The 26,518-nt window shown below is 44.9% G+C and overlaps 1 protein-coding gene across 1 annotated transcript; it reads right to left on the bottom strand.

Annotated features, from left to right (window-relative positions):
• Positions 1-8,535: 8,535 nt before the first annotated feature.
• LOC119324669 lies at positions 8,536-9,099 on the bottom strand. The gene has a single exon (XM_037598444.1). It carries the CDS (start codon positions 9,027-9,029, stop codon positions 8,763-8,765), a length of 267 nt encoding a protein of 88 aa, XP_037454341.1. The 5' UTR covers positions 9,030-9,099; the 3' UTR covers positions 8,536-8,762.
• Between the last annotated feature and the right edge of the window lie 17,419 nt (positions 9,100-26,518).

Here is a 26,518-nt window from a genome sequence, read left to right on the forward strand (position 1 = left end):
TTTCGTTCATGGGCCGGCCCAAGAAGAGACCTCCCTATGCGAAACTGCAGCTGTTTGCCGCAGAGAGCGGCGTATAGGAGCTCCCCCGCTGGCTACCTACCTCCGTCTCGATCTATTTTAGTTGGGCTGTGCAAGTACGCTTCAATTTCCGTGTGGCCCATGTGGCCTGCATATTGGTCCATCTACTATATATGTCAGAAAAGCCCACTTAGCGCCATTGTTTTCTACAAAGAAATATATGAGCTCCTGGTCTGGCGCCGCATCCTGTCGTCTCCCCAATTACTCCCCCGTTCCTACGGAAAAAAATTCTGTGCGGACGGGTTGCAGACCCCTCGCTGTGCATACCCTGTGTGAGATGATGCCACGTGGTCCACCTCGCCATCCGACGATTCGCTGCTCATCCGCTCGCTTCCTTGGTTCTCTCGGCTCAAGCGCCCCTACGTTCGGCTCCAAAACTGCCCCGCAGCCTCTAAAGCTTCGGCTCGGCTGGACTAAGCACACGATCCCTACCCATCTGGACTGCAATCAGCTCAAGCGCCGCCGCATCCCTTGTCGCAGTTGCCGCCACCGCCGTCGTAGTTGTCTCTATCGTTCGCCACCGGCCGATCTTGTGCTTCCGCCGTTATCTCCTTAGTCCCACTCTTGCCCCTTGTCCGGCACGGGATAGCAGGAGTTTGGCTGCCAGCCAGACGACGCGGGTACGTCTTCAATTCCCTTTTTCTTCTGCTCGCAGCTGCTCCCTTTTCTCATGTTCATTGTTTTTGGTTTCCAGTGTCCATCTATTTCGTTCTAGTGGAAGTGGTGACCAAGCTGTCAGGAATCGTAGCTGTTCAGGTTTATGTTCATTATCTAAGCTGAACATAATCAGATGTTCAGTACCCTGAACCTAATTGTAGGTGTCAGGAAGTGGTCAGTACCTAAGCTATTCGTTATGTTTAATACCTACGGATAACCTAATTGTAGGTGTCAGGAAGTGGTGACCAAACCGTTGATTAATCACTGTTCAGTATGTTTAGTACCTAAGTTATCAGGAATCGTAGGTGTCAGCAGAACAACCTTGATGATGTAAATAATAGCAACACAAAGGATTGTCTCACCCTCGACCAAGTCTCCTCCATGTGTTTCACTTGTCAAGTTGCGATCTTGCGATGTCATAGATACCACATGCATACTTCACTGTCTAACTGAACAAACTTGATAATTCATTCTTTGCAGAAGAAATCGGAACAATCGGAACAACTTTAGCATTGGAGAAAAGGAGGCTGAGAGGAAACCATTGGAGAAGATGGAATAAGAGATCACTTAGGATCTGTACAAGTAGCCAGAAGGGGCAATGTTGATCAAGTGGAAAAATATGCAACTAGCTGAACGTTTAGCTATAAGACATGCTCTGAACTTTGCAGCACAAGCATGTTTTCAGAAAATGGTAATACCATCAGATTGCTTGTCGTCGATCATCAAGATGAAGAGCGCAAAGCAAGACAGATTCGATACTAGCATCATTATTGATCATATCATATGTAAAAGCCTGAAATTTGTCGTGTAGCTTTTGTCATGTAGATATGTCATGTAAGGAAGCATCTCATGTTCTGCCAAAATCAGCCAAACATGATATAGGTTCCTGCTGGTACTGAGATTGTAAGGACCAAATGATGTAAATAATAGCTAATGGAATGTCTTTTGATTTCGTGCAAAAAAAAGTCTGCATCTGTTATCTGGATGTCTTCATAAATCTGTAGTTAAAAATTTATAATTGTTTCTCTAGTTTCTCTCATTTGCTATTCAACCACAGCGAGGATGCTAATTTTTTTGTTTAGCCCTAAACTTCAGTTGAAGTCAGGACTGAACGCGTCATCTTGCTGGCCTCCTTCTCCTGTCATGGTGGCCGTGTCCTCCTGCTGACATGACTCGTGGCAGATCCATAGTACATGTCGTGGCGTGCGACATCATAGACATCGAAAGATACAAGGTGGAGGAGCAATTGTTCTCATCAACGAGGTTTAATGTTTATGTGCTGCAAGCCAGAAGAAGAACCACCATGGTCGTCCTTGGAGGCGACGGTGTCAGATTCCGCCATGGCCACTCCCAACCTTCTCCACTCTGAGATGCCGATCAGACTGCTGCAGCACGACCTGTGGCGGCCGCGGCTGTTACTCCGGCCCGATCCGGTTATGGGAGGGAGAGGACGCGTTGGGCACGCGGCGGAGATGGTTACCGTTCCGTCCGCTCCAGTGAGCGTCGAGCCAGCGAACTGGCCGCTAATCCAATCGCGTAGAGGACAGTGTTCCGGTCGCTCGACCATGAAAAATTCATGATCTAATCGCCGCTGCACCGAAAAAGCAGAAGCTACCCGTATCTGTTCGGATTCAATCGCTGCGTAATTGACGGAAGCCGGGACCGCACGTAGATGGGCAGTTTTGGAGCCGAACGTAGGGGCGCTTGAGCCGAGAGAACCAAGGAAGCGAGCGGATGAGCAGCGAATCGTCGGATGGCGAGGTGGACCACGTGGCATCATCTCACACAGGGTATGCACAGCGAGGGGTCTGCAACCCGTCCGCACAGAATTTTTTTCCCGTTCCTACTGAGCCGATTGATTTTGCACGGCTCTCTTCATATTTTACATCAGATCCTCTTCTTCTTCTTCTCCACTAAGCAAACATTAATAATGGATGGAGTTATTCATCTCCCTTTTAAGGAACGGATCTGCTTCATTCCTGTAGTCTTCCACATAACCAACACCCTTGATCTAGGTTTTTCGCTCGAAAAATCAGTTTGCTGGATGCCTGGACTGACGAATTTGGAGTCCCAACCGACACCCATCGAAGCATCACCATGCCCTTACCACCACCGTTTTGAACAGGGTGATCGAAGCTTAAGCATCGGCAAAGCGCTTCATGGGGATGTGCCTTCATGTCGTTGTGTACGCGCTCCATGGAGGAAGTTGCGGTACCGACCCTGGATGATGCCGCTGGATTAAGAATAAGTCCCGCTACTTTCTTTCCTTCGACAGTGCCGAGGACATCGACCATGAGCAGGTAATAGAATCTCACAAATTAGCCTCGCCGTCCATAGGACTCATGCTGCTCCTGTTACTGTTAGTCGATACAAATCTCATCTCTGAAATTTATTTGAATTGGATAAACACATGGCATGCGGCCTTATTTTTATTTCAGCACGTAAGACAACATAAGAATATGATTCCCACCATTCTAACGTGCTGCGGCTGCAGATTCTGAGTTTGCTGCGGCTTAAGTCGCACATCCACGTAGCGCGACCACTGGAAGCAGCGGCGGCCTGTGTCCTCGCCACCCGGCCTCTGAGTCCCGTCGGGCGCGTCCCTCCGGCTGGGATGGGGGATCAACTGGTGACCGTCGACATGTGGGGAGTTCCGGTGAAACGAGATTTGTTCGGTTGCCAACTGCCGTCCATCTGCAGTCTTCTATCAAGTATTCAAGTTCAATCTTCCATTTGGAGAGGTACAGCTCAACCTTTGTCATCCATTAACACGCCTTCAACCATGAGTTCCTCTTTCCCAAGCCTTAAAAATCTTCTTAGCATATATGCGTTCTGCAGCCAGCAATCCAAATCTACTGCAAGGATAATCAAGCCCAAAATAGAGGTGTATGGACATCAATTTTAATCAGATTGATCTGGTGACACAGTACTTCCAATCTGTTTTGTCTTTCTTTTTGTTCAGTCTACACAGGACCTACTGGCATCATGGGCTCTCGATAAAACAAGTCAGAATCAATTGGTATACAGTGAAATGGTGACAGCGCAATTTCGTTATCACGTTGTTAAGCAGAGTCTGATAATGTCATTCAGGTGATTATTACTAAGCAGATCCACACTACTTATTATTCGTTGATTCTTCGAGTTTTGGTGGAGCTAGGCACCCCGAGTTGGAATGATCAGCAAACCATGTCATTTTTGTCAAAAACTTCCTCTCACTGATTTAGTCCAGTATCGTCAGTGCTTCACTTTTGTCATTGAGAAGTACAGTTAGCATCAGGGATTTAGAGATCATTGAATTGTTCATACACATGTCTGATAGTTAGTGTTGTGATTCAGTCATTGGCTGTGGAGTTAATTCTTGCATACGCATTGTGCTATTGAGCAAAATTATTTTGAACATGTTATGAATCGTCACTTAGTCTTTGTGAACATCTTGCTAGACTGCAGAGCCCATTGAGTCTATATTATATCTTCTTTTTTTGCTGATTATTTATATAATAAAATGTCTGCCACAAATTGTTCCGCAGCAACGCGCGGGGAATCTTCTAGTAATATTTAAAAAGAGATCCACTCAATGCATCTTTCTCCTCATCTGCCTCCTTCTTCTTTTTTCTTTTTTGACTTCCGGATGGATACTTTTTACCGAAACTTGACATGACCCTGCTCAAATTCAAAGGAACAATTAGCTTTCAAAATTCGCGCAAAGCTAACTAAAAATTAAAATATTAGATAAAGTACCAAAAATCATCTAATATAATGAGAAACTGCTAGGGCCTAATTAGTACCTTCTCACTGTAATCTAATCGGCAACGTGGGCACAGTGATTCAACTGCCCTGAAAACAATTCGTCAGTCCCTGTTAAGCTGTTCGATCGATCGAGAAATTGGAAATTAGGATTAGAAAGAAAAGAAATAGGACAAAGATCATGTGAGGGAAGAGGGCGTGACCAGATGTACCTGCCGCAGTCGCCGCGTCGTTCGTGAGGAGGCAGAGTCGAAGAGATTAGACAAACAGGAAAAAAGGGCAGGGAACAATCGATCCAAAGTTTACAGGAGTAAATCAATCCAACGATTCCTTTTCCTATCTCCGGATTCCACGTGACTACGTACAAACATGGGCCAGGCCCAACATGTCTTTACTTTCCAGGCTAGTAGTGATCGGGCGATCGGCCAGAAGCTGAGCGAGGAGCGCTGAGACGTGAGAGAAGATTAGTTTCAGTTTTTCCCGATCGAAGACCTGTATATACGTACGTACGTATACCTGGGAGGGGCCCCGTGACTTTTGGGGGCCCGGGGCGGCCGCCCCGTTCGCCCCTTCCCAGGACCGGCCCTGCTTCTGAGCTTGTGATCGTGGACTTTCGACGAAGGATCTTCCAATAGTCGCGCCGCTGGAGAAGCGTTGGCGGATGGGTGGACATACGTCTTCCCACCTTAGACTTTTTGGTTGATATACTTGTATTATAGTGAATGTACTTGTGTAGTGAAGGATTGGACTTGAAGAATTTGGTCGATGTATACCATCACGTATTCTGTATCACAACTTAAGCTGGTGTAACCATCTTGATCTTCTCCGCAGACTTTTGATGCACACTATCTCTCCTTTTCGCACCATTGCATAATAGCTTCACTTCTGAGCTGTTGTGATCGTGGACTTTCGAGTGTGAAGATACGTACGGAAGTGGCTCTCTTTTCCAATTCTGCCTGCAAGGCATCATAAATAAGCCACTTCTGGAGACATCCTCTCCACAGCTTAAGCATGTGATACACAGGTATAAGCTGACTTTGCTTTGGCTATAGCTGCAACTGCCAAACATTCTAATGTCAACGTGTGATGCACTGTCCTGGAAAAAAAATGCACTGTCCTGGAAATGTCAAGGAAGTAGCTAGGCAGCAAATCATTTTTCAGCATGGTGCGCAGATCCGGCTGTGTCAGCATGCTTGTCCGGCACCGGTGTGTCAAATATGACAGCAAGCGTTGGCCGCTGCATGCCAATCGACGGACACGCGTACGCTTCAATGCTTCGTCGTGCCTGATATGTCCAAACACGATGTCAGCTGAAAGGAAATGGTAACTCCTTGCTGCTCACATATGGCACGAGGCAGACGTCTTGATCTTATCGAAGGTCATGCGTGACGATGGGTTGGAGTTGGAGATAGAAAGCGTGGGAGATTAGAGCATCTAAAGCCGGACTTGGCACCGGTCACACCTTAAAAAGTGCATTTCACATCTAGATACCTCAAATCCATATTATTACATGCAACGTAAAATCTAATCTAAGCGAAGCTCGTCCGATTACGCTCCCCGCTCGCCCGGCTCCGCCCTGGCCATGTCCAGCGGCCGGCTGCGCTCCTCAAAGTGTTGGTCCGGTCACCAGCAAAGTAAAGTAGGGCATAGGACACGAGCTGACTCATGGGACTCGAGGCGTTGCCATCTCGCATGCCCTACTCTTCCTAGTCGGAGCCCGAAACCCAAATGGTGCCGGTGGATGTCAGATCAATGACGAATCCATCCGGGGATGAGCCGCCGACGTCCACCACGATACGGTTGCGTTGCCCGGACTGATGCCCCATGACGGACTCCACCTCGCCGACGTCCGCCGCCGCGAGGGCTTCCGCCGCCTCCCGCGCCCGGTGCCTTGCACGGCGGGCACGCCGTGCCATGGCCTCGTGGGACGATGGTGCGTCCTGAATATCGGCGCGCCAACGGAGGGGTTGCACGTCCGCCAACGCGTTCGGACGCCAGACAGACCGCATGGCCTCCGGCGAGGCAACTACAGCTGGCCTAGCGCCGGATTCATGTGCCATTTGGGCGGACGCAATCGATTTCCTAGCGCAGCCGTGCACGGGCCTCCTCCAAGACACGGCAGAGCGCAAGCCAGACGGCCATCTCCTCCTCGGGGCCGCGTGGGATTAGTTCGGGGTCGACGGATCTGAAGCTGAGACTCGGATCCGCTGCCCGCCATGCCGGAGACGGTCGGAAGGAGGCGAAGATAAGCTTGGGTGGCGGAGGGGATTAGACGGAAGGGGAATGAAATGGCTAGGGTTTGGACTGACGAGCGGATGGGGAGAAACTTATGTGAGGTCAGGTGGGCCATCATGGCCCGGGTCCTCCATGGCGGGGGTGCCCGAGCGTCCCATTCTTGTGACCTTGAGTTGTCAAATTCATCAATTAATTCTAGCAATATCTGTTTAGCTTTTATTTTTGTGTGGGGAGCAATATCCGATTAGTTGATATGCCAATTTACCAGACGGCGGGTCTGATTAGCAATCTCAACCTTTGATGTTGATATTACAAGTAAACATACTTCATAGGCACCTCGCCTTCATATTAACCAAGTCATCGGTTCCAAAAAATATATTAACTAAGTCATTTTAACTAAGAACAATCTGGTAAAGCGCAACTGGACAGGACCTACAAGGTGTAATATTTGTGATCGGGATGAATCTATGAAACACCTCTTTCTTGGCTGCCCGTTGGCAAAAAAAATTATGGCGGACGGTTCACATAGCCTTTAACATTACTCCCTCGAATTCTGTCAGCACGTTATTTGGGACGTGGCTTAACGGGATAGATTCCGAAACAGCCAGACACATTCGCCTAGGAGTATGTGCTTTATTGTGGGCAGTCTGAAACTGCAGAAATGATTTGATTTTTAACAGAACAACAAATATTTATTTTTTGCAGGTTATCTTCCGAGTCACTGCGTTGATCCGTATGTGATCGCTACTCACTCCGATGAAGGCCAGGGAGCGTTTTGGTTACTGGATCTATCCGGTGGGAGATGGTAGCACGGGCTATTTTCAATCGGTTTGGATGACGGTCATGTAATAGGATAAGCAATTAGTTTTCCTATCTTTCTTATGCCAGCCGGTTGTGGCTTTATGTCTACTTATTTTTTATGCTCTCTGTGAGCTTTTTTTCCTTTTTGTTGAGTCTTTAAGACCTTTGTTGAACCTATTTGCTTATTAGTTAAGTTGGCCGTATGCATCATTCTGATGCAGAGGCCGGAGAAACCCCCTTTTCATAAAAAACTTCATAGGCACCCCACCTTCATATTGATAATGCAATCATACTTTTTAGCTGATGTGCCAATTTCTGACAAGGACACGATAGCGCATCATCGTCTTCATTTAAGTTCTTGCCGTCTACTGTAGCTGCCAATATTGATGTCCTTGTCATTATTATTAAACATCACCTTTTTTTTACGAAGAGTGGATTTTATTGTCACAAAATAAAGCATTAAAGAAATACAAATACAACGAGCATGCACCCGGCCTTCTCTTCGGGGTATGATCAAATATCACTCGATACACGCCAATCGAGAGCAAGACAAGTTGTTAGAAAGCTATAGTTTTTCTTTTCTTTTGCGGGAGACAAAACTGTAGGTTTTAATAATAATAATAATAATAATAATAATAATAATAATAATAATGATTACCAATCGTTAAATTGAGGGTGGAATTCCAACAATGATGATCATCATCATCATCAACAACAACAACAAGAGAGCGAGAAGGCATAGTATCAGCCCCAAACGCAATAGTGCTCTAACAGAGAATCAACTTGATCTCCTTTAGTGGCTGAACTCAGCTCAATATGCAGTCGGGCAGTTTATGCATGGGACCTTGTTTGAACAGAAGTTTGAACCTATTTGCTTATTTATAAAGGTGGCCGTATGCATCGTTCTGATGCAGAGGCCGGGTAGTCCCCTCTTTTCGTAAAAGAAAATTAAAATAAAAAACCTTGCTTGAACAGAAACGCTTTGCCCAAACGAACGAGGAACCAAACAGCCAAGACAAGTAGAAACGGAGGTCAACTCAATTGATGCAGGATTACTCTTCGCTTAGTTTTTGTCAACTTTTTTTGACCAAATAACAAAAGAACTTGCTTTACACACACTCTTCCAAGAGAAGCTGATCGAAACAACAAACTCTACACACCCGCTCCTGATCCTAGCTAGAAGAAAGGCGCGGCAGCTCTAGCAGCTGTGGCTTACAACTTCGTGGCATGTCAGAACAGCAATATAATCAAGAGGAAGTAGCCGCCGCTGCTTTGGGTTTGGGGTGCACCTTCTTCTTGATGAGGCCAAAGAAGCCTCCCCTGCTGCTCGCACCACCACCAACAGCAGCCTTATTCTCTCCAGCGGCGCCGGCGGCCTCCATGTCCTTCCTGCTCTTCGCGCCGTCGAGCGCCGCCGCCGCGGCTTCGGCTTGGTCCATGCGCCTCAGCTTCTCCTTGTAGGCGTTCTTGAGCACGTAGGCCTCCACAAAGTCTCCTCCCATCATGGACGCCATATCAGTTTCTCTAACAAATTCTTCTTGCGCTGCTTGCTGCTTCCAAATTGCTTTGGGACTTGCGTGGGAGGGTTGAGTTGAGGCGCGTGCCCGGCCGTTTATATAGGCCCGCCCTGGTGGATGGATGGAGGCGCGGCGGGAAGATTAGACTAGACTTGGCATGCAAGCTGAGGCGCGGAAAAGTTAAAGCAAAAGAAGAAGGATCGAGGCAACTTGGGGAGCACGGGGAAAAGTCATGTCACCCGTGACGTACAAGACCAAGCGAGCAGGCACCGTAGGATTTTGTCGCCGCGAGGAAACGCGCCGGAAGAAGCGGAGTGGGAGAGTGGCACGTATTTGTCCTCCTGTTATTGACCGTCGATCTCATGAGTCGTGCGGTCAGCGTTGCCGCGCGACGCAAGGCACGACCACTGTCTCCACTTCCTTCCTGGAACGTGGAGTTGTGAGCTGAGTGCGACGATCTGGCGAACAAAGTCGCGCACAAGTTAGCTATGGATGTGTTTGGTAGTCCGCATGCTCCCTCTGTACATAAAAGTGTGTATTTTCAACTTTATTGAAAAGTTAAACCTTTTATGTTTGATCGTATTTATTTATACAACAAAACATCAACATTTATACCATCAAACTACTAGTATTAAATTCATGATAAAATATATTTTTATTATATATCTATTTGGTTTCACAAACATTGATATATTTTTGCACAAACTCGGTTAAACTTTGTGATAATTTGACCTTCCAACAAAGTTGGAAGTGTACTTTTTCAAGGACAGAGGGAGTACACCTTAATCAGAGCATCTCCAGCCGTTTGGTCCTGCAGGGCGTCGAAAAAGAGCAATCTGGGGTGAGCCGGCGATAAACTCGGCGCCGGGGGCGGTTCGGCACCCAGCCGTTGCCCCCCATGTAGCCTCCAGCGCCTATTTCGGCCCAATTATGTCCAAAAAGGCTCGATATCTGCGTGAATCAGCCCATATTCGGCGCGGTTCGGCATGTTTCTGTTGGGAAATGTAGTAATTTCAAAAATTTCCTACGCACACGCAAAATCATGGTGATGCATAGCTACGAGCGGGAGAGTGTTGTCCACGTACCCTCGTAGACTGTAAGCGGAAGCGTTATGACAACGCGGTTGATGTAGTCGTACGTCTTCACGATCCGATCGATCTTAGTACCGAAAGTACGGCACCTCCGCGCTGCACACGTTCGGTTTAGTGAGGTCCCACGAACTCACGATCCAACATAGTGTCGAGGGAGAGTTTCGTCAGCACGGCGGCGTGATGACGGTGATGATGAAGCTACCGGCGCAGGGCATCGCCTAAGCACTGCAACGATATGACCGAGGTGGATTATGGTGGAGTGGGGCACTGCACACGGCTAAGAGATCAATGATCAATTTGTGTGTCTATGGGGTGCCTGCTACGCCTTGAGCTTGCGTTGGTTTTCCTTGAAGAGGAAAGGGTGATGCAGCAATAGTAGCATAAGTATTAACCTCAATTTTTGAGAACCAAGGTATCAATCCAGTAGGAGGCTCCTCAAAAGTCCCACGCACCTACACAAACAAACAAAGAACTCGCAACCAACACAATAAAGGGGTTGTCAATCCCTTCACGGCCACTTGCGAAAGTGAGATCTAATAGAGATAGTATGATAAGATAAATATATTTTTGATATTCTATAATATAGATGCAAAAAGTAAAGATGCAAATAAAAGTAGATTGGAAGCAAATATGATAAGAGATAGACCCGGGGGCCATAGGTTTCACTAGAGGCTTCTCTCAAGATAGCATAAGTATTATGGTGTGTGAACAAATTACTGTCAAGCAATTGATAGAAAAGTGAATAATTATGAGATTATCTAGGCATGATCATGTATATAGGCATCACGTCCACGACAAGTAGACCGACTCCTGCCTGCATCTACTACTATTACTCCAGACATCGACCGACTCCTGCCTGCATCTAGAGTATTAAGTTCATAAAGAACAGAGTAACGCATTAAGCAACATGACATGATGTAGAGGGATAAACTCATGCAATATGATATAAACCCCATATTTTTAACCTCGATGGCAACAATACAATACGTGCCTTGCAACCCTTTCTGTCACTGGGTAAGGACACCGCAAGTTTGAACCCAAAGCTAAGCACTTCTCCCATGGCAAGAAAGATCAATCTAGCAGGCCAAACCAAACTGATAATTCGAAGAGACTTGCAAAGATAACTCAATCATACATAAAAGAATTCAGAGGAGATTCAAATATTTCTCATAGATAAACTTGATCATAAACCCACAATTCATCGGATCTCGACAAACACACCGCAAAAAGAGTTTACATCGAATAGATCTCCACAAGAGAGGGGGAGAACATTGTATTGAGATCCAAAAAGAGAGAAGAAGTCATATAGCTAATAACTATGGACCCGAAGGTCTGTGGTAAACTACTCACAACTCATCGGAAGGGCTATGGTGTTGATGTAGAAGCCCTCCGTGGTCGGATTCCCCCTCCGGCGGAGCGCCGGCGAAGGCTCCAAGATGGGATCTCGCGGATACATAAGGTTATGGTGGTGGAAATTGTGTTTCGTTGGCTCCCTGGATGTTTTCGAGGTACATAGGCTTATATAGGAGGAAGAAGTACGTCGATGGCCGCCCGAGGGGCCCACGAGACAGGGGGCGCGCCCTACCCTCTCGTGGCCGCCTCGGCTGCTTCTTGACTTGCACTCCAAGTCCTCTGGATCATGTTCGTTCCAAAAATCACGCTTTCGAAGGTTTCATTCCGTTTGGACTCCGTTTGATATTCCTTTTTTCTTCGAAATACTGAAATAGGCAAAAAAAACAGCAATACGGGCTGGGCCTCCGGTTAGTAGGTTAGTCCAAAAATGATATAAATGTGTAAAATAAAGCCCATAAACATCCAAAAAGGGTAATATAATAGCATGGAACAATCAAAAATTATAGATACGTTGAAGACGTATCAGTGCCCCCTGGCCACGTATATAAAAGATGGAGGGAGAAGGAGGCCGGCCCTCATAGGGCGCGCCCAAAGTGTGGAGTCCTACTAGGACTCCCTAGTCCTAGTAGGATTCCACCTCCCACATGGAATAGGAAAAAGGGAAGGGAGAAGGAGAAGGAAGGAAGGAGGTGTCCCCTTTCCCTAGTCCAATTCAGACCAGTCCATAGGGAAGGGGCGCGGCTAGCCTTGAGGCCTTTCTCTCCTTTCCCGTATGGCCCATTAAGCCCCAATACGAATTCCCGTAACCCTCCGGTACTCCGAAAATACCCGAATCACTCGGAACATTTCCGATGTCCGAATATAGCCTTTCAATATATCGATCTTTACGTCTCGACCATTTCGAGACTCCTCGTCATGTCCCCGATCTCATCCGAAACTCCAAACAAACTTCGGTCATCAAATCACATAACTCATAATACAAATCATCACAGAACGTTAAGCGTGCGGACCCTACGGGTTCGATAACTATGTAACCATGACCGAGACTCATCTCTGGTCAATAACCAATAGCGGAACTTGGATGCTCATATTGGTTCCTACATATTGTATGAAGATCTTTATCGGTCAAACCGCATAACAACATACGTTGTTCCTTTTGTCATCGGTATGTTACTTGCCCGAGATTCGATCATCGATATCTCAATACCTAGTTCAATCTCGTTACCGACAAGTCTCTTTACTCGTTCCGTAATGCATCATCCCGTAACTAACTCATTAGTCACATTGCTTGCAATGCTTATAGTGATGTGCATTACCGAGAGGGCCCAGAAATACCTCTCCGACAATCAGAGTGACAAATTCTAATCTCGATCTATGCCAACTCAACAAACACCATCGGAGACACCTGTAGAGCACCTTTATAATCACCCATTTACGTTGTAACGTTTGGTAGCACACAAAGTGTTCCTCCGATATTCAGGAGTTGCATATCTCATAGTCTGAGGAACATGTATAAGTCATGAAGAGAGCTGTAGCAATGAAACTGAAATGATCCTAATGCTAAGCTAACAGATGGGTCATGTCCATCACATTATTCTACTAATGATGTGCTCATGTTCATCAAATGACAACACATGTCTATGGTTAGGAAACACAACCATCTTTGGTAAACGGGCTAGTCAAGTAGAGGCATACTAGGGACAATATGTTTTGTCTATGTATTCACACATGTACTAAGTTTCTAGTTAATACAATTCTAGCATGAATAATAAACATTTATCATGATATAAGGAAATAAAAATAACTTTAATATTGTCTCTAGGCATATTTCCTTCAGTTTCGGCGTGAATTTTCGCATACAAATAGAAATCAATTAGTTCGTCACATAGTTCGGCATGGTTCGCCGTGTTTCGGCGTGTTTCGGTGTGTTTCATCACATAAATCAAATAGTTCAGCAAATAGTTCAATACAAATTATATAGTTTAACAAATAAAAAATCAAGTTTCATCACACGTCATTCCCGCGTCGCCTCGGCCTCGCCCTTGAGCCTCCATAGGTGCTCCACCAGATCGTGTTGCAGTTCTTGATGCACCTGTGGGTCTCGGATCTCGTGACGTATATTGAGGTAGTCAGTCCAGTTTGCCGGTAGCTGGTGATCAACTTGGGCAAGAGGACTCTGCCTGTAATATGGTTCAGTCTCAAACACTGGCTCTTCCTGCTCGCTCTCAATGATCATGTTGTGCAAGATGACACAGCAAGTTATGATCTCCCACATTTGATCTTTCGACCAGGTCAGAGCAGGGAACCGAACAACAGCAAATCGAGATTGGAGCACACCAAATGCCCGCTCGACATCCTTCTCGCAAGCCTCCCGAACCTTCGCAAACCAGGCGTTCTTGCCTCCTGGCACAGGGTTTGAGATGGTCTTCATAAACGTCGACCATCTCGGATAGATGCCCTCAGCTAGATAGTACCCCTTGTTGTAATGCCGCCCATTGACCTCGAAGTTCACCGAAGGAGAATGACCTTCAACAAGCTTGGCAAAGACTGGGGAGCACTGCAGGGACGTTGATGTCATTGTGAGTTCCTGGCATCCCAAAGAAAGAGCGACAAATCCAGAGGTCCTGTGTGGCCACTGCCTCAAGTACCACACTGCAACCGCTTTTGGCGCCTTTGTACAACCCCTGCCAAGCAAATTGACAGTTCTTCCATTTCCAATGCATGCAGTCGATGCTTCCAAGCATCCCAGGAAATCCTCTTGTTGCATTCTATGCTAGGATCCGAGCAGTGTCTTCCGCATTGGGTGTTCGCAAGTACTGCGGTCCAAACACTGCCACCACTGCCCTGCAGAACTTATAGAAACACTAGGAAAAGGCATGCTAGTGGTGCACCAGTTTTGCCTTCTAATGGCGCACTACTGGTGCGCCACTAGCATCATGCCATTAGAATTAAATTCTAATGGCGCACCACTGGTGCGCCATTAGTATCTGGTGTTCTAATGGCGCACCACATAGTGCGCCATTAGTATTTCCCACAATGCGCCACTAGTATCTGCTATACTAATGGCGCATCACATGGTAGTGCGCTATTAGTAACAATTTTTTTTAAATTTTTTTAAAAAATTCTTAATCTCAGGTCACTATTTCACATATGAGATATCCAACACATATATATACTACAAGCATCCATATAACAATCATATCCAACACACAAGTTTCATCATATATACATACATAGCTAACACATAGTTCCATCGTTACATATTACAAAGTTTCACATTGTTCATCCAACACTGTTATCCATCAATTCACAAAAGTTTCACATTAATACAATATAAAAACACAAATGGAAAAGAAGCACTCCATCCATGCAAGCTTCCGTGAATTAAATCAAATCTGTAAAATGATAAACAAGAAGTTAGAAGAAGAAGAAGAAGAAGAAGAAGAAGAAGAAGAAGAAGAAGAAGAAGAAGAAGAGAAGAAGAAGACTAGAAGAATACTAGAAGAAAAATAAGAAGAAGAATAAGAAGAATAAGAAGAAGACTATAAGCTTATTATGTAAACTTGATCATTTTGTGCTAACATAAGTAATTTTGGAGCTAACCTATAGGAAACTAAGCATATAAGCTATAAGTTAGCATATTAGAGCCAACTTAGGTAAAATGAAGCTAACCTATGTCATTTTGGAAAAGAAGAAGAATAAGAAGAAGACTATAAGCTTATTATGTAAACTTGATCATTTTGTGCTAACATAAGTAACTTTGGAGCTAACCTATAGGAATCTAAGCATATAAGCTCTAAGTTAGCATATTAGAGACAACTTAGGTAAAATGAAGCTAACCTATAGGAAACTAAGCATATTAGAGATAACATAGGTAACTAAGTATATATATATATATATCATTTTGGAGATCTGACATACCTGCCATAGTTCAGTTCTCATTGTTCTTCTCCTTCTCCTTCCTCAGCCTGATGCGCCAAGAACGGCGAGGCGGTGGAGGCAGTGGAATATAGTCTTCTACCACAATTGGCGTGGTCATGTCACCCAGTTGTGGGATCGCCGGCGCCACCACCGGTGCGTGGTCATTGTCAGGCACCACCACCATCGCGAGGCCACCTTCAGGCAGGATGGGCACGAACATCGCTAGGTCATCTTCAGCCACCTCCATCTCTTGCCCATGGTCAGCCACCACCATCTCTTGCCCATGGTCAGCGACCACCATCTCTTGCCCTTGGTCAGCCACCACCAGCGCTAGGTCATCCTCAGCCTGATGCCCATCATCATCCTGCAGCTCCTCATCCCCACTCTGCTCCTCTTCTCCCGCACTCCAGTCCAGATCATCCTTCTTGTTGTCTTTGCTGCTGCCAGAATTGCTACTGCTTTCGCTAAAGCCAGAATCGTTGTTGCTTTTGCTACAGCCATAGTCACTGCTGCTTTGGCTGTAGCCAGTGTCGCTGCTGCTGCTCCCATTGCCTGTCCAAATGCAACAATGACCGTTAACAATCGATGTGAGACAAAGCCAAATGTAGAGGAATAAGAAGAGGCAGAACGTACTGGCATCATCATCGTCAGCGTAGCGCATGCGACACATAGTCGCGTTGAACACCTTCACGATGAGCATGGTGGCGGCGTCGTCATACCTGAAGAGAAGGAAGTACCCCAGCCGCAGGTCGTAGGCATGGTAGAACTTCTCCCACCCACGATACAAGTACATGTGGCCCTCCTTGATCACCAACTACACATCCCACAGCCTGTGTAACCCGCTGCCGGCCTATCGCAGCTTCACATTATTTGGCGGATCTTCACCCAGCATGTTCATAAAACTGTCAGGCAACCTCTGCAGTTTGGGACAATGAGTGATGTAGCAAACAACAGATATCATAATGAGATGGGTGAAGGGGAGATCTCTCGTTTTATATACCTACGTCATGGATGATACTGAAGTCCCAAGTATGATACTGAAGAACTCGGAAGTATCCAACTCGTACTGCGGTGTGGCAGAGCGGCGGTGGCTGCTTTCCCCCATCTCTGATAAGCAGCAGAAGAGACCAATTAGTACCCTTACAACAGATCATAAAACATGCATGATAACAGGCTGTACTGATCACCGTGTGGTTTGAGTGAAACCTATGTCTGTCACCAACATGACTGATAGGCATGTTAATACATCTACCATATAAACCTTTGTTGGAAATATGCCATAGAGACAATAATAAATTAGTTATTATTATTATATTTCCTTTTCATGATAATCGTTTATTATCCATGCTATAATTGTATTGATAGGAAACTCAGATACATGTGTGGGTACATAGACAACACCATGTCCCTAGTAAGCCTCTAGTTGACTAGCTCGTTGATCAATAGATGGTTACAGTTTCCTGACCATGGACATTGGATGTCGTTGATAACGGGATCACATCATTAGGAGAATGATGTGATGGACAAGACCCAATCCTAAGCCTAGCACAAAGATCATGTAGTTCGTATGCTAAAGCTTTTCTAATGTCAAGTATCATTTCCTTAGACCATGAGATTGTGCAACTCCCGGATACCGTAGGAATGCTTTGGGTGTACCAAACGTCACAACGTAACTGGGTGGCTATAAAGGTGCACTACGGGTATCTCCGAAAGTGTCTGTTGGGTTGGCACGAATCGAGACTGGGATTTGTCACTCCGTGTAACGGAGAGGTATCTCTGGGCCCACTCGGTAGGACATCATCATAATGTGCACAATGTGACCAAGGGGTTGATCACAGGATGATGTGTTAAGGAACGAGTAAAGAGACTTGCCGGTAATGAGATTGAACAAGGTATCGAAATACCGACGATCGAATCTCGGGCAAGTACAATACCGCTAGACAAAGGGAATTGTATACGGGATTGATTGAGTCCTTGACATCGTGGTTCATCCGATGAGATCATCATGGAACATGTGGGAGCCAACATGGGTATCCAGATCCCGCTGTTGGTTATTGACCTGAGAACGTCTCGATCATGTCTGCATGGTTCCCGAACCCGTAGGGTCTACACACTTAAGGTTCGATGACGCTAGGGTTATAAAGGAAGTTTATATGTGGTTACTGAATGTTGTTCGGAGTCCCGGATGAGATCACAGACGTCACGAGGAGTTCCGGAATGGTCTGGAGGTAAAGATTTATATATGGGAAGTCCTATTTTGGTCACCGGAAAAGTTTCGGGTTTTATCGGTAACGTACCGGGACCACCGGGAGGGTCCCGGGGGTCCACCAAGTGGGGCCACCATCCCCGGAGGGCTGCATGGGCCAAGTGTGCGAGGGGACCAGCCCCAGGTGGGCTGGTGCGCCCCCCCCCCCACAAGGGCCCAAGGCGCCTAGGGTTTGGGGAGGGGGCGCCTCCACCTGACTTGGGGGGCAATTTTCCCCCTCTCCCCCCCTTGGCCGCCCCCTAGATGGGATCTAGGGCTGGCCACCGCCCCTAGGGGTGGAAACCTAGGTGGGGGCACAGCCCCCTCTCCTGTTGGTGAACGTAGCAGAAATTCAAAATTTTCCTACGTATCACCAAGATCTATCTATGGAGAAACTAGCAACGAGGGAAGGAGAGTGCATCTACATACCCTTGTAGATCATTAAGCGGAAGCGTTCAAGAGAACGGGGTTGAAGGAGTCGTACTCGTTGTGATTCAAATCACCGGAGATCTTAATGCCGAACGGACGGCACCTCCGCGTTCAACACACGTACAGCCCGGTGACGTCTCCCACGCCTTGATCCAGCAAGGAGAGAGGGAGAGGTTGAGGAAGACTCCATCCAACAGCAGCACAACGGCGTGGTGGTGGTGGAGGAGCGTGGCAATCCAGCAGGGCTTCGCCAAGCACCACGGGAGAGGAGGAGTAGGGAGAGAGGTAGGGCTGCACCAAGAGGGAGAAGTTCTCATGTGTTGGCAGCCCCAAAACCTCAAGTATACATAGGGGGGAAGGGGGCTGCGCCCCCTTTAGGGTTTCCCACCCCAAGGGGTGCGGCCAGCCCTAGGACTTCCCGTATATAAATCTTTACCTCCGGACCATTCCGGAACTCCTCGTGACGTCCGGGATCTCATCCGGGACTCCGAACAACATTCGGTAACCACATACAAACTTCCTTTATAACCCTAGCGTCATCGAACCTTAAGTGTGTAGACCCTACGGGTTCGGGAACCATGCAGACATGACCGAGACGTTCTCCGGTCAATAACCAACAGCGGGATCTGGATACCCATGTTGGCTCCCACATGTTCCACGATGATCTCATCGGATGAACCACGATGTCAAGGACTCAATCGATCCCGTATACAATTCCCTTTGTCTAGCGGTATTGTACTTGCCCGAGATTCGATCGTCGGTATACCGATACCTTGTTCAATCTCGTTACTGGCAAGTCTCTTTACTCGTTTCGTAACACATCATCCCGTGATCAACCCCTTGGTCACATTGTGCACATTATGATGATGTCCTACCGAGTGGGCCCAGAGATACCTCTCCGCTTACATGGAGTGACAAATCCCAGTCTCGATTCGTGCCAACCCAACAGACACTTTCGGAGATACCTGTAATGCACCTTTATAGTCACCCAGTTACGTTGTGACGTTTGGTACACCCAAAGCATTCCTACGGTATCCGGGAGTTGCACAATCTCATGGTCTAAGGAAAAGATACTTGACATTAGAAAAGCTTTAGCATACGAACTCCACGATCTTTGTGCTAGGCTTAGGATTGGGTCTTGTCCATCACATCATTCTCCTAATGATGTGATCCCGTTATCAACGACATCCAATGTCCATATCCAGGAAACCATGACTATCTGTTGATCACAACGAGCTAGTCAACTAGAGGCTCACTAGGGACATGTTGTGGTCTATGTATTCACACGTGTATTACGATTTCCGGATAATACAGTTATAGCATGAATAAAAGACTATTATCATGAACAAAGAAATATAATAATAACACTTTTATTATTGCATCTAGGGCATATTTCCAACATCTCCCCCTATATATAGTGGAGGCAAAGGAGCAGCCCAACACACGAAGTTCTTCACCTGTTGGCGCAGCCCTACATCTCTTTCTCCTCATATCTCGCGGTGCTTGGTGAAGCCCTGCAGGATTGCCACGCTCCTCCACCACCACCACGCCGTTGTGCTACTGCTGGACGGAATCTTCCTCAGCCTCTCCCTCTCTCCTTGCTGGACCAAGGCATGGGAGACGTCACCGGGCTGTACGTGTGTTGAACGTGGAGGTGCCGTCCGTTTGGCACTAGGATCTCCGGTGATTTGGATCACGATGAGTACGACTCCTTCAACCCCGTTCTCTTGAATGATTACGCTTAGCAATCTACAAGGGTATGTAGATGCACTCTCCTTCCCCTCGTTGCTGGTTTCTCCATAGATAGATCTTGGTGACACGTAGGAAAATTTTGATGTTCTGCGACGTTCCCCAACAGTGGCATCACGAGCTAGGTCTATTGCGTAGATTCTTTGCACGAGTAGAATGCAAAGTAGTTGTGGGCGTTGATTTTGTTCAATATGCTTACCATTACTAGTCCAATCTTGATTCGGCGGCATTGTGGGATGAAGCGGTCCGGACCGACCTTACACGTATACTTACGTGAGACAGGTTCCACCGACTGACATGCACTTGTTGCATAAGGTGGCTAGCGGGTGCCAGTCTATCCCACTTTAGTCGGATCGGATTTGATGAAAAGGGTCCTTATGAAGGGTAAATAGCAATTGACATATCACGTTGTGGTTTTTGCGTAGGTAAGAAACATTCTTGCTAGAAACCCATAGCAGCCACGTAAAACATGCAAACAACAATTAGAGGACGTCTAACTTGTTTTTGCAGGGTATGCTATGTGATGTGATATGGCCAAGAAGAATGTGATGAATGATATGTGATGTATGAGATTGATCATGTTCTTGTAATAGGAATCACGACTTGCATGTCGATGAGTATGACAACCGGCAGGAGCCATAGGAGTTGTCTTTATTTATTGTATGACCTGCGTGTCATTGAACAATGCCATGTAATTACTTTACTTTATTGCTAACCGGTAGCCATAGTAGTAGAAGTAATAATTTGGCGAGACAACTTCATGGAGACACGATGATGGAGATCATGATGTCATGCCGGTGACGATGATGATCATGGAGCCCCGAAGATGGAGATCATAAGGAGCAAAATGATATTGGCCATATCATGTCACTATTTGATTGCATGTGATGTTTATCATGTTTATACCTCTTATTTGCTTAGAACGACGGTAGTAAATAAGATGATCCCTCATTTAAATTTCAAGAAAGTGCTCCCCCTAACTGTGCACCGTTGCGAAAGTTCGTCGTTTCAAAGCACCACGTGATGATCGGGTGTGATAGATTCTAACGTTCACATACAATGGGTGTAAGCCAGATTTACACATGCGAAACACTTAGGTTGACTTGACGAGCCTAGCATGTACAGACATGGCCTCGGAACACAAGAGACCGAAAGGTCGAGCATGAGTCGTATAGTAGATACGATCAACATGAAGATGTTCACCGATGATGACTAGTCCGTCTCATGTGATGATCGGACACAGCCTAGTTGACTTGGATCATGTAATCACTTAGATGACTAGAGGGATGTCTATCTGAGTGGGAGTTCATTAGATGAACTTAATTATCCTGAACATAGTCAAAAACCCTTTGCAAATTATGTCATAGCTCACGCTTTAGTTCTACTGTTTTAGATATGTTCCTAGAGAAAATTTAGTTGAAAGTTGATAGTAGCAATTATGCGGACTGGGTCCATGAACTGAGGATTATCATCGTTGCTTCGTAGAAGGCTTATGTCCTTAATGCACCGCTCGGTGTGCTGAACCTCGAACGTCGTCTGTGGATGTTGTGAACATTTGACATACACGTTTTGATAACTACGTGATAGTTCAGTTAAATGGTTTAGAGTAGAGGCACTAAAGACGTTTTCGAAACATCGCGGAACATATGAGATGTTTCGAGGGCTGAAATTGGGATTTCAGGCTGGTGCCCACGTCAAGAGGTATGAGACCTCCGACGATTTTCTTAGCCTGCAAACTAAGGGAGAAAAGCTCAATCGTTGAGCTTGTGCTCAGACTGTCTAAGTACAACAATCACTTTAATCGAGTGGGAGTTGATCTTCCAGATGAGATAGTGATGTTTCTCCAAAGTCATTGCCACCAAGCTGCTAGAGCTTCGTGATGAACTATAACATATCAGGGATAGATATGATGATCCTTGAGGTATTCGCGATGTTTGACACCGCGAATGTAGAAATCAAGAAGGAGCATCAATTGTTGATGGTTGGTGAAACCACTAGTTTCAAGAAGTGCAAGGGCAAGAAGGGATACTTCATGAAACGTTAAATCAGCTGCTGCTCTAGTGAAGAAACCCAAGGTTGAACCCAAACCCGAGACTAAGTGCTTCTATAATAAGGGGAACAACCACTGGAGCAGAATTACCCTAGATACTTGGTAGATGAGAAGGCTGGCAAGGTCGATAGAAGTATATTGGATATACATTATGTTAATGTGTACTTTACTAGTACTCCTAGTAGCACCAGGGTATTAAGATACCGGTTCGGTTGCTAAGTGTTAGTAACTCGAAATAAAAGATCTACGGAATAAACGGAGACTAGCTAAAGGTGAGCTGCCGATATGTGTTGGAAGTGTTTCCAAGTTTGATGTGATCAAACATCGCACGCTCCCTCTACCATCAGGATTAGTATTAAACCTGAATAATTGTCATTTGGTGTTTGCATTGAGCATAGACATGATTGGATTATGTCTATTGCAATACGGTTATTCATTTAAGGAGAATGATGGTTACTCTATTTATTTGAATAATACCTTCAATGGTCTTGCACCTAAAGGAATGGTTTATTAAATCTCGATCGTAGTGATACACATTTTCATGCCAAAAGATATAAGATAGTAATGATAGTACCACTTACTTGTGGCACTGCCATGTAAGTCATATTGGTATAAAACGCATGAAGAAGCTCCATGTTGATGGATCTTTGGACTCACTCGTTTTTGAAAAGTTTGAGACATGCGAACCATGTCTATTGGTGTATACGCATGAAGAAACTCCATGCAGATGGATCGTTTGGACTCACTTGATTTTGAATCACTTGAGATATGCAAATCATACCACATGGGCAAGATGACTGAAAAGCCTCGTTTTCAGTAAGATGGAACAAGATAGCAACTTGTTGGAAGTAACACATCTTGATGTGTGTAGTTCAATGAGTGCTGAGGCATGCAGTGAATATCGTTATGTTCTTACTTCACAGATGATTCGAGTAGATGTTGAGTATATTTACTTGATGAAACACAAGTCTGAATTATTGAATGGTTCAAGTAATTTCAGAGTGAAGTTGAAGATCATTGTGAAAAGAGGATAAAATGTCTATGATATGATCATAGAGATGAGTATCTGAGTTACGAGCTTTGGCACGCAATTAAGACATTGTGGAAATTGTTTCACAATTAATACCGCCTGGAACACCATAGTGTGATGGTGTGTCCGAACATCATAGTTGCACCCTATTGGATATGGTGCGTACCATGATGTCTCTTATCGAATTACCAGTATCGTTCATGGGTTAGGCATTAGAGACAACCGCACTCACTTTATAGGGCACCACATAATTCCGTTGAGACGACACCATTTGAACTATGGTTTGGAGAAACCTAAGTTGTCGTTTCTTAAAAGTTTGGGGCAGCGACGCTTATGTGAAAGGGTTTCAGGTTGATAAGCTCGAACCCAAAGCGGATAAAATGCATCTTCATAGAACACCCAAAACAGTTGGGTATACCTCCTAATTCAGATCCGAAAGCAATAGGATTGTTTCTTGAATCGGGTCCTTTCTCAAGGAAAGGTTTGTCTCGAGAACTGAGTGGGAGGATGGTGGAGACTTGATGAGGTTATTGAACCGTCACTTCAACAAATGTGTAGTAGGGCACAGGAAGTTGTTCCTGTGGCGCCTACACCAATTGAAGTAGAAGCTTATGATAGTGATCATGAAGTTTTGGATCAAGTCACTACCGTACCTCGTAGGGTGACAAGGATGCGTACTACTTCAGAGTGGTACAGTAATCCCGTCTTGAAGGTCATGTTGCTAGACAACAATGAACCTACGAGCTATGGAGAAGCGATGGTGGGCCCAAATTCCGACAAATGGTTAGAAGCCATGAAATCCGAGATAGGATCCATGTATCAGAACAAAGCATGGACTTTAGTGGACTTGCCCGATGATCGGCAAGCCATTGAGATAAATGGATCTTTAAGAAGAAGACGGACATCACTACAACAATACCCCACCTATAGCAACGCATTTTTTCATATCTATAAGTCCATATATGCGTTGTAACTGTCTTTACCAACGGTTTGGGATGCGTAGCCTTATCCAGTGTTGCTAGCGCATAATGCAACGCTTATACGTTCGTTGGTAAAAGGGGCGTTGCAAGAGTACAACGCATAAAGCTGACCTTCACAACACTTTTATATGTTGGTGGTTAATGTACAAGAATCCAAATCTCATTTCTAGCAACTATGAATTTTCAACGCTCCAGGTGTTGTTACATATATAATGTGAATAATATTGCTAACAGTTAAATTAATGCTCAACATAATGGTGATGATTATGTATATCAAGTGTGGGAAAAAAATAAAAGAATATACTCATAAGAGAAAGAAATCATATATTGGATAAAGCTGTTGGATTACAATGGTTGATATTATAGGGGACACATCATCAAAATGTGATGCATAATCTAAATATTTTCTTGACAGTGAAACTTAATCAGAAAGCATCTTTCAATATCCCTACAACTTAACTAAACTTAACTAGGGAACATCATCCGACGGGAACATCATTCCTACAACTTAACTAAGAGAGCATCCATCATCATCATCATCATGAACCGGAACATCGTCATCATTGCAGTATACTTGCCACGCACCATTATAATCATCCATATATATTTTGAATCTACAAAGAAAATAACAAAATGAACTGTTAATACATAATGCATTGACATGATGCTTGTGATAGAGGTAGGATATTAGGCACGTACAAAGGTTGAAGGTCATGCACTCTTTTTTTCCTGCCTTATCGAGAGTATTACTGCTTTTGCGACTCCGTACCAAATCTTCAGTTTTCACAAGTGCCATATCGACATGTACTACCCAGAATTCATTTGTAATTTTAGCACCATCAAGTTTAAATTTAGGATCACAACTTACAACTATAGCAAGAGCTACGTCCCTGTTATGATTATGAAAAGATACCGGCATGAGTGTTAGTAGTCATTCATGACTAATCCAGACGCCACAATATATGACACAGCCTGCAGAACAACATGGCTTAATAAAATTATATGGAGAGTAGCCTAAGTGCTGATGTGCATTCAAGGGCAATGTGAGTGACAGTACCAATTCTCTTCTCTTCTCCATTTAGTTAGCAAACTGAACCAAAATGGTTTTAGTCGTCTGAAACTGAACCAAAACATTTAGCTCTAGTTGGTTTCAGTCATCCAACAGGAAACAAACAAACCTACAGGTGCTCACCACGCTTTGGAACAAAACTACAGCCCCAAATGCACTGAAAGAATTTACATAGTCATTACCAGCCTAGAGATCCATTGCTAATTCTGTACACCAACAGTCAAACTATTTTGTGTGAACCAACAAAATTATTTATTGCTAAATAAATCCACTGAAACCTACAGCCCCAAATGCTATAAAGTTGCATGCAAAGGAGCATAGAACCTAGCACGGCTCAATGGCCATGGACACAATGAGCAGTACCACGGTAGGGAGAGGGAGAGGGTATACCTTCAATGGCATTGTCCATGACTTGCTCCACGAACTCGACTTGCTCCATGGAGTCGCCGTACATCGAGTTGGTGCGTGCAGCTTCAAAACCAAGGGGAAAAGGTTACAGCTGTCTCATGCATCTCTAGAACAGTGCAAAAGAAGTAAAGCTTCATCAAGTTCCATTCATACTTAATAAAAGAAGAGCAACCTATATTCATCATGTTCTATGTGTCCTAGTTACTACCTTGGCAACTTTACATCTGGCTCAATGAATTTATTCTCGAGTTAGTTAGACTAGAAATCAACCCTTGTGTCTGCACATGCTAGACAATTTTAGTTCACCATATATAACTGGAACATATTTATGTAAGAAAAAATATTAGAACCATAAATTTTAAAAGAAACATACTTTAGACTAATTCAGAAATATTACATGTGATATTGTGTTGGCTTCCATGTGGCTAAAGTATATTTAATTTTAGTAAAGGCATTTGTACATACTATTTATCATTCCTATAAATAAAGCTTCCAAATTATAATTTGTATGAAAAAGTCAGGAATCCAATGTTAGAAAATATACAAAGGATATTGGTGAATATTCTGATTTCCTTTAATTACATAGCAGGTGTCTAAATCTTGTGTGCTCCTAAAGTTAGCTATCTGGAAACCCCAAATGCATCCCATGCTTTAGTGATTTCAGTTAAAAACAGGAAACCACAGTTTCTAGTTAACAAACAAAACTAAAGCTAATGTACATGAATATCTGTGTATATATGCAAGGCTTCATTAAGAAATGTTTTCTGAAATAAACACATACATCACTCAAATCTTCTACATAAGAAACACATCAAATGATTATGTTAAGCCACCTATAAACATCAAAGTGAAATGCTGGCTGGAGGCAGCAGTGCAGCACTACTGTTTGGAACATTGATTATGTGGTGCTGCTGGAGGTGATCAGAGCTGCAGACCACCCCAACTGGATGCTTTCACTCCCTGCAACACAATCGAGTAAAGAGGAGTACTCATCAATACACACGTACAAAACATATTTTTTTCTAGATAAAAGAACAGTGATCAAGTCGATTGCATAGTTCTTTCTTCTGTTATGACCTTAAAGGATGGATAATAGAAAACGAATCGCCACACGGCCAGTTCCTTCACTCAACAGCCTTGCCGCCAAAGACACTTGCGGCC

Source organism: Triticum dicoccoides, chromosome 6B, assembly GCF_002162155.2.
Source record: "Triticum dicoccoides isolate Atlit2015 ecotype Zavitan chromosome 6B, WEW_v2.0, whole genome shotgun sequence".
Classification (NCBI taxonomy): Eukaryota; Viridiplantae; Streptophyta; class Magnoliopsida; order Poales; family Poaceae; genus Triticum; species Triticum dicoccoides.

What these genes read in the sequence shown, in the direction of transcription:
- LOC119324669 (XM_037598444.1), bottom strand. Translation starts at nt 9,029, where the DNA reads ATGGCGTCCATGATGGGAGGAGACTTTGTGGAGGCCTACGTGCTCAAG.